Below are 8,817 nucleotides of genomic sequence, written 5' to 3'. Positions count from 1 at the left end.
TTTTTTTTTTTTTTACTTTTACCTGTAAAATACAAAAACTCATTGTTGTCCTGCCCATTTGTGATAGAGGGAGATATCTACAGCAGCTTATTTTTAAAACCTGTTTTTGCTAGTAAATGTACCATTTTCACTTCTGGTCTGCCTTTTCCCTTAGTCTGTACACATTAAAACAAACACATTATTTTGATAATCACACAGAACACTGCGTGACTTCCAGCTGTTGTTGAAGGTTCATCCCACAGTGAATGTAAAACCAGTTTTGACTAAACTCTCCTGTCACCTCCACCTGTGCAGCTGTCATTGGTGTGGTGTGGTGTCAAGGTGTTGGGTTGATATTAGACACACTCTTAAGTCTTACCCTTGCTCCTGGTAATCCTGCAGGCCCGTCATGCCCTCTCGGCCCTCGTTCACCCTAAAAGACAGAAAAGAAAAAGGTAGAAATGGGTAGATAGACAAATAAATGCCTAAATGTATCAAAGCTAGCTTCTGACCTATCAGCGTGCCTTACGACGCTGCCCAGACCGATGGCTATGAGTATATAGTAATTAGTAATATAATAATTTAATGTAGAGCTCCAGTAAATTATTTTATAAACAACGTGCCACATTAAGAACTTTAATGCTTTAATGCAGGTTTTTTGTTTTTTGTTTTCTGTGCCAGCTTCTGCAAAGTGAATTTCCTTCTGGACAGTCACGGACATCAAGATGTGTTACCCATATTGTATTTTATTATATTAGATGTAGATGCAGTGGTGTAGAATCTGCATGATGAAAACATGAAAATTCTGCAGCAGACTGAACATGTTCTGGCTGGTTTTCATCAATTATGTGATCTTGTGCATTTCTCAGTTTAGTTTTATTAGTATCCTATAATCAGACTTTAATCAGGTTAACACAGGCCACAATATGCAGTCTTCTGCACTCTGTTCATTTGTCTAGAAACCTTGTGCCTGTAATTTAACTCAAGGCATTTTGGGGCTTGTGAGCTGGTTGTGACTGTCCTGGTTGGGTTCAGTAGTCAGGGACAGGGTTAGAAACACTGGGGACAGTCAGGTCTGCCTTGGAAGCTTCTGGGACACATGTGTCTCATCAGGATGAGTGGCAGGGGCTGGGGCACGAAGTGAAGTTATGGGGAGGAGTGCAGGACTATATATATATGTCCTTTTTCAGGGAGAAAAACTGTATCTGGTAGCTTTTAAGTGAAATGTAGTTTAAGCTCACTCACTGGTCCTCCTCTGGGTCCGCCAGGTCCCACCTCTCCCTGCTCGCCTTGCTCGCCCTGAAAACAAATAAGACATCAAATCAAAATAATTCTCAGAGCTCCACGAAATCGATTAATTGATTATTTTGTGAGTTGAGGAAATGTCCCAATCCTTAAAATACCTCAAACAATTATAGATGTAGACTAAATTAATGGCAGATTAATGTGGTTAACGTGCTTTACAAGTAAATTCATTTTATTGTAACACAATGCATGTGTTTCAACTTGCTTCAAACTTACTTGTTTTCCTGGTGACCCCATCAGTCCTACAACACCTGGATCACCTGTGACACCCTGGTGACAAATAGAGAAAAACAGTGCCGTAACATCACATAACATCTAGATAAGGCCATCAGCAATAGTATTAGTTGTTGAAATATTTGTTATTAATATTAATGTTACTGTTACTCAGTATTGTATACATTTTGATCATACCTTTGGGCCGCTGACTCCTTTGTGGCCATAAGAGCCTGGTACACCCTACATGAAGAAAATGGTATCAAACATCAGCATCTGAGCTCAAAAGGGCAAACCTCACACTGTTAATGATGAAATCAGGGATGCCTTTGAGGTCACACTTACAGGAAGTCCTTGTGGACCAGCATCTCCTGGAGCTCCACTTTTCCCTGGAAGACCCTAAAAACAACATTAACAAACTGTCAGGGGGAAATGCTAAAGGACTCTAGTTCTTTTTAAAGGACTGCTTTTAGACTTTCTATCTAAAAGCTTCTCAAATCCCTCGATTACTTTCACACACTATGAAAATAGATAGAAGTTACCTTGGTCGCTGGCAGCCCAGGTATTCCCTCACGGCCATCTGGACCAGGGAGGCCCTGTTGACATGGTAAATCAACAACATTCACAACGGGGAAAAGGTAGTTAGAAATTGGTGGTTATGTAGCAGAGTTTGAAAAAAAGGTGGCTATGTGTACAGGAAAGCAGATGGACAACAGTTAGATAGGAAGGGGGATTTATTGATTGATAAGATGAAGCAGGACTCACAGGCTCTCCTTTTGGCCCTGGCACTCCTCTGATTCCAGGTGGACCTCGATCCCCCTATTAAGAAACAAAGAAGGAAACTGAAACAAGTTAAATTTATTATAACGCAAATTACAAAACACAGTGGAAGGCGGGCCTCCACTCCAACTTTCTCAGTTGTCAAACAGCAATATTAGGCTGTCTTGGCTCAATTGTTGAGTGTCTATGAGATTATACAGTCACGATCCAATGGGCATCCAGGAATCAACAGAACTAAGCAGATAAACTAAGGGGGGGTGAGGCAGGCGCCTTTTCCAAGCTTTGTCTGAAGGGAGGACCACAGTCTCAGACCCCTGACATGAGTCATTGGGAGGAGAAACGAAAGACGCAGACATACGAGAAACTGTGTGACAAGGCAAACAAACAGAGCATAATGACATCATTGAACATGTTGAGAGTAAGTCTCATAAAATCGGTTTATATATTTCCAGACAGTAAAACATGTGTACAACAACAAGTGTATAATGTGAACTACTTGTGTTGACAGCGGCTAAATTGTGCCACTGTTGTTTTTGGTCTGATTTGTGTTTAAGATCTCACCTGCACTCCCGTTGGCCCGAGCTCACCTATGGCTCCTCTTTGGCCTGGATCGCCCTAAAAAATGTCATCAGTTTTAATCAGTATTTTGGTTAATAAATAACAAGGCAGTGTGGCCGGTCAACAGTGGTGACAAACAAAGATGGGTACTCACTGGGGCACCCTGGATTCCACGAGGTCCTGCTTCGCCAGCTATTCCTCGAGGCCCCTGTTTGTGAGATGGGAAATTGCTGTGGTTAGTGTTGTACTGTTTTTAACATCTGATTTTTGTAATTATAAGGTACAAATTTAATCAATATATATCAACACAAACAACAAAGTGTACATGGTTACTGATTCAGTGCAGACGTTGTAGATGCAGTCATTAGATCAGACAGTTGACTTATAGTGTTGACTGATGATGGCTTTTGTTTGCATCAGAAGAAAAAGAATGAGTTTTGAACATTAGAGATTTACAGTTATTTAAAAAAAAATAAAACAAACAAAAGAACTTTGTAGATTTGTCTTTATGTTTTAATGCTCTCTGATTATATTTTGTGACTGTATGTTTGCAGTCGGTCATCATGTATCTCGCTCAGCCATTTTTTATATTGTTTTACAAATCCATGAAACTCGTGTGCGGCATGTGTGACCCCTTACCCTGTCCCCTTTGGAGCCCATTATTCCTGGGAGGCCTCTTGCTCCACCAGGGCCCTAAAATTACTCAGCGGATAGAGGAAAAGAGACACAAATGTCCCATGTTAATATGTTTGACTGTGAGGAGTCATGTCATTTGAAGCAGGCTTGATGTGGAGAGAACATTCATAGAGAGAATGGGAAAGTATTTTACTGGTAGTCCTTGAGCTCCAACTTCACCCGGCTGCCCTTGTTCGCCCTCCTCTCCCTGAAAGAGAATGTAACACAATATAATATTTAATGTTTTAAATCTATTTTTAGTTTTGCAAAACCTGCAGAGAAAACTGTGGACAAGAAACTGTCTCAATTTCAAACATTTATGTCAATAAGCAGCATACTGTGTTTAATTCTTAAAAATATGTTTGCATGTCATCTGTTACAGGAATAGATCATAGAGGCTGCACAGTGGGAAAGGAAAGATGTTACCTTGTGTCCTTGCCTTCCGGGCTCTCCAGATTCACCTTTAACCCCTTTGTGGCCCTGTAGGCAGAATCAACAAGTTACTTTTATTTATGAATTGCATTTAGTTTTACTGAACAGCTCAAGCTAAGGTGAAATTAAAAATATTAAATTATTTAATGTTAGTCAATGTCCCAGAGAGAAAATTACATCAGTGAAATTTCCCTTACTTTCATGCCGGGGAGACCAGAATGTCCATGCAGACCAGAGGGGCAGGCGTTGGGACACTGAAAAACACAACAACCTAATTTGAGGTCATGGAAGAGCCCTGCCACTAGGGGGCTCCACTGACAGTGACCCCTGTCCCGGCCAGCAAGAGCAAATGAACAAAAGTATTTATGTCTTGCCTATTTACTACAAATTGTTTGTACTTTACGTAATTATTTCTCAAGTCTCAGATGTTGGAGCTTTTCTACGAGTACGTGAACACAACAGCCCCTACATTCAGTCCACAAAAAAAAGAGACATTTTCATTGAATGCTGACAGATGGTAAAAGTAAAACACAATTATGGTCCCTTAAAGCATGATTCAGTGATTCTAATTCTTGTGGTACTATGTGAGCCAATCAGCTGGGTTTCTTGTTCTATTCTGTGTTTTAGATTAATATTGTCTTCCTATCAGTTTTGAATCATCCTGAACAGTCTTGCATTTGTAGCATGTTTCACATCATATAAAGTATTTTGTGTTCTGTGTCTGTGGGAGTTATAATTGTAAAGGCAGAAAGCAGTTTTGAAATGGTTGTAAATAATGTAATTTGGGATCAAGCTTACCAGTTCCTCGCCTTGGTATATGCCTGGAGGACCCTAGAGAAAATCACAATTTGGTTAAGCTTAAATAAACTTGAAATTATTCAGGGTGTTTTTTCCAGAATATACCTTTTTATGAACGTACAAGAAACACATTACACTAAAACTCAGAACAAGTCATTGTTTTCCAAGTCACAAGTAAGTCTCAAGTCTCAGTCTGACGTTGAGACAGGCGCGTCAGACCGATGAGTCTCAAGTCCTAAACTTTGAGTTACGAGTCCTAAACAAGTCATAATGTGCTCTATATCAAATTTATTACCATTTCATATTTTAAACAAGAGAAATGAATGAAAAAACTATTGAATAAAGACTTAACGTCTACAGAAAAAAGTCAGAGGAGCAATTTCACACAACAAAAGTCATGTGTTGATGCCCTGCACACAGTTTTTAAAATATAATTTATATTTGGGCTTGGGGAGAGCATCAAGTCAGTTTTCATCAGCCAACACTTTTTGTAAAACTGTCAATATTCAAAATCTACACAGTTGATTTCTACCTCAAAACTTCTCAGAAGAAGATTTAGTGATGAAATAACAAATAAAAACTGTAAAATATTAATCTCTCTGTTGCTGGCCTCTGTCCGGCCCGTGCAATGATGACGCAGCGATTGGGGACGATCTCTGACCAGTCAGTAGTCTGCGGTGTTTTCACAAAACATTTTAGTATCGCCTCAGCTCAACTCAGCTCGCTTGGAACCTCGACTGAGGTGATACGGAAAAAAGTACCAGGTACCAGGTACAGGTAAAACTTTTCCCCGATGGAAAACCAAAAAAGACGAGTAGAGTCGAGGCGAGTTGAGCTGGTACCATGCAGTGGCAAAGGGGCATTTTAAACGAAAGGCTCAAGTAAAGTCACAAGTCATTGGTGTTAAAGTCAAAGTCTTTTTTGAGTCCACACCTCTGCTAAACCTTACATGAGTAATATGAGTACTTACTTGCCACCATAAAAGTAAAACATATTACTTTTCCTTTACTTTTAAAAAGATGTCTCCCCAATAGTGTTGAACACAGCAGTGGACAAAGAAGGTGTGATACAAAAGAAGCTGTGATATTTACCCGTGGTCCAGCAGGACCAGGAAGACCCACTTGTCCTCTCTTGCCTCTCGCACCCTGTGAGAAAGAGAGTCTATATTAATACAGTGACAGACTATAAATAGTTACTCATATCAACATACTTTTTATTTTTTTCTTATGTTCTTTTACTTAATGTTTAAGTACTTATAACATTTAGAAATAGATAAAGTCTTTACTTGAATGTAAACATGACAAACTTTACATAACTAAAATGATAAGTGTACTCACAGGTGGTCCAACTTTGCCCAGTTCACCTGGCAGCCCGTCTGTACCAGGAATACCCTGTTAATAAACCGCAACAAACTTCTGTTGAAAAATCTGTTGCAATAAAGCTTCTAACACTGTAACAAATAAAAAAAAAAATGTACTGTATATCATTTATAACACTGGTCTACATGCTACACACATGACATAAATACAATCCTGTAAAAGAGTAACACAACTTAACACCAGCTTTTTGTTGCTGACCTCCGGTGGTTGAAGTTCTCACCTTCCTGCAGGAGTATGTAGGAGTGTACTCTGGGTGTGGTCAGTACACCGAGACATCACAGAAGAGGTCAGCTTGGTGTTATGTAACTCCATAATGTCAATATGATATTGCACATCATGTGCCTTCAGAATGGCACTAATTTGTCTAAAACAGGAGCTTCACGTTCAAAAAATTTTCTTCAATCTTTTTCTTATATGGAATGAAAATTACATATGAAAATTAGATCTCACAGTAATGGCGAATGTTTACTACTGCTCAACCCTTCATTTGTAGGACATGTTTATTTTTGCCATGTGAGTGAACATTCAAGTTTCTTTATACATTTTACTGTAAATCTTTTTGTTTGCATTGTCCTTTACCTGCAGTATCTCTGCTGCGGTTGTGGTAATAATATCAGCAACATTTACTGTAACCATGGCACAGCCTGCAACTCTGCCAACAGTCTATCAAAGTGAACTGGTAACCACAATGTTTAACTTACCAATATCAACCTAAACTGAATATTCTAACGCTAACAGCATAGTGTATAAATGTGATATTGTAGGTACTCACATCAAGCCCATCAGGTCCTACACCCTGTGAGAGAGAAATCATAGATTGTCAGTGTCAGACGGAGACTGACTGGTCAACAGAAATCAATAATGAGACGCACAGTGTTGTTAGTGTTCAAAGAGGGAGCTAAATGCATCATAATTTAACATATTTCTTTCTTCTTTTTCTTTTTTATTTGTGCAGACAATATCAGTGTAGAGTTATATAATAATATAAAATAATAATAAATAATATTTATGACTAGGGATACTATAGTATTAAGTATTTTTACATACATTTGCTTTATATCTTGACATGTTTATATATTTTTTATAATTAATTAAAAAAGCAGGCACACCTGAACTTGTATATGTACAGAATTATGTAACTTCACATAATCAGCACATCAGGTGAAAATAAGTCTGATACTGTTTTCTTCACATGATATCAGTTCTTTACTGAGCAGTTTATCATAAACAGAAATAAGTACAAATCATATTATTGTGCATTTTAGCCTTAAATATGTATCCTAACACCTTCACATGATATTGTATCTGCACTGCTGATCTAATCTGAATATTGTGAAAACAAATGAATGTAAATGTAATTCAGGTGAATATTTGTACTCACAGGCTCCCCAGGAGGCCCACGTGCCCCTGGATCTCCCTGACAAACAAACAAGAACAGAAATGTGAAATCTGAAATGTCAGAGTACCACAGGAATAAGAATATTTATATAATCATACATTGTGTGTGAGAATCAGCCCTGACATTTCAATAGCTAAATTAATTCAATAAAATTATAATGAACTTACTTTTCCCCCCTTTAGACCCACTGGGCCTGGATCTCCAGGAGGTCCAACAGGTCCCTACAAAGATGACCAAATCCTTTAAAAACAACTTTACCTGATGAAAACAATGCTTAAAATACAGCACAACATTGTGAACGCTACACACAGACTTTTTATCTCTAGGGTTAGGGTTATAAAAGGGTCCTAAAACAACTTATTTTGTCGGAATACAGATAAAATATGTTGTTGTACAATTAAGAACGTTTTAAATGAATAATTCTTTACATGGGACAAACCAATGTTAACAAAAATTTAAGTCCACATACTGATATTGTTCATCACTCTCACATGATTTTGTTATTGCTATTTATGTGCAAACAAATGAAAATGTACAGACTCTTGACTGTGAATGAAACTAGACCTGAAATAGCATGTCATGAGCAATTTAAAGGAAAACCAATATTCATCATCTGGGTCTTATTTTCATCGTTTTGATCTTTGTATCCGTCGGTTAATAATAATCATGCCCTCCGAAGTAATTTCTAGGAACACTGCAATAAACAACAAGCTATAACAAAGCCAGATAGGGCAGACCAGATTATCAAACGACTTATTTTAGAATTGTTCTGCCTGACCTGAACCTGAAGGAATGGCCCAAAGTATCGGGTTTTGGGTCATGTCCATGTGCGTCATGTGTTGCAGTTACATAATGCAAAGTGAGAAGGCAGAGTTTAACTAATGTGAACTAACATTCGCCTGGCAAACGATCAATCAGTAATGAATGAAATATAGGAAAAATACAGCTTCTCTCGGGTTAGCTTCAGGTTTGGCAGCAGCAGCTGAGTTTAGTTGGGCCAGATCCGTGACGTAGACGTGGGTACAGGCCAGGTTGGGGTCTCAGTTTCAGGCCCATGCAGATTGCTTTATTTGCAAGTAAACCCGAAAAGGAATGCAACCACTGAAAGTACAGTGGAAACCAGGTCGGTCTGTAAACTGTAATGGGCTGTTTTCTCTTCCAAATATGTTTGGCTAACCTGGATATTTCTTCACAACATCTAAGAGACAAACTGCCTCTGCTTCTCACAGCACTCCCATATCTCACTATTACATTTGGTGAGAATAATATCAGAATTGATTGATTGATAAAAAAAAAAAA

At 38.4% G+C, this 8,817-nt stretch overlaps 1 protein-coding gene across 1 annotated transcript in view; it reads right to left on the bottom strand.

Moving 5' to 3' along the window:
• The window catches only part of col9a1a (collagen, type IX, alpha 1a), a 22,170-nt gene that overhangs the window by 9,124 nt on the left and 4,229 nt on the right, over nucleotides 1–8,817 (bottom strand). Inside the window, exons 6-24 of the mRNA XM_046028535.1 lie at nucleotides 7,686–7,739; nucleotides 7,501–7,536; nucleotides 6,892–6,915; nucleotides 6,078–6,131; nucleotides 5,832–5,885; nucleotides 4,741–4,773; nucleotides 4,140–4,196; nucleotides 3,937–3,990; nucleotides 3,665–3,718; nucleotides 3,475–3,528; nucleotides 2,990–3,043; nucleotides 2,839–2,892; nucleotides 2,263–2,316; nucleotides 2,040–2,093; nucleotides 1,843–1,896; nucleotides 1,696–1,740; nucleotides 1,501–1,554; nucleotides 1,225–1,278; nucleotides 359–412 (exon numbers count right to left, since the gene is read on the bottom strand). Coding sequence (XP_045884491.1) covers nucleotides 359–412; nucleotides 1,225–1,278; nucleotides 1,501–1,554; nucleotides 1,696–1,740; nucleotides 1,843–1,896; nucleotides 2,040–2,093; nucleotides 2,263–2,316; nucleotides 2,839–2,892; nucleotides 2,990–3,043; nucleotides 3,475–3,528; nucleotides 3,665–3,718; nucleotides 3,937–3,990; nucleotides 4,140–4,196; nucleotides 4,741–4,773; nucleotides 5,832–5,885; nucleotides 6,078–6,131; nucleotides 6,892–6,915; nucleotides 7,501–7,536; nucleotides 7,686–7,739 — 951 coding nt within the window. The remainder of the gene's footprint in view (nucleotides 1–358; nucleotides 413–1,224; nucleotides 1,279–1,500; nucleotides 1,555–1,695; nucleotides 1,741–1,842; nucleotides 1,897–2,039; nucleotides 2,094–2,262; nucleotides 2,317–2,838; nucleotides 2,893–2,989; nucleotides 3,044–3,474; nucleotides 3,529–3,664; nucleotides 3,719–3,936; nucleotides 3,991–4,139; nucleotides 4,197–4,740; nucleotides 4,774–5,831; nucleotides 5,886–6,077; nucleotides 6,132–6,891; nucleotides 6,916–7,500; nucleotides 7,537–7,685; nucleotides 7,740–8,817) is intronic.

The sequence above is a fragment of the Micropterus dolomieu genome, linkage group LG01, assembly GCF_021292245.1.
Source record: "Micropterus dolomieu isolate WLL.071019.BEF.003 ecotype Adirondacks linkage group LG01, ASM2129224v1, whole genome shotgun sequence".
NCBI lineage: Eukaryota > Metazoa > Chordata > Actinopteri > Centrarchiformes > Centrarchidae > Micropterus > Micropterus dolomieu.
The sequence above is the reverse complement of the archived record's forward strand: the minus strand, read 5'-3'. Positions and strand labels throughout refer to the sequence as shown.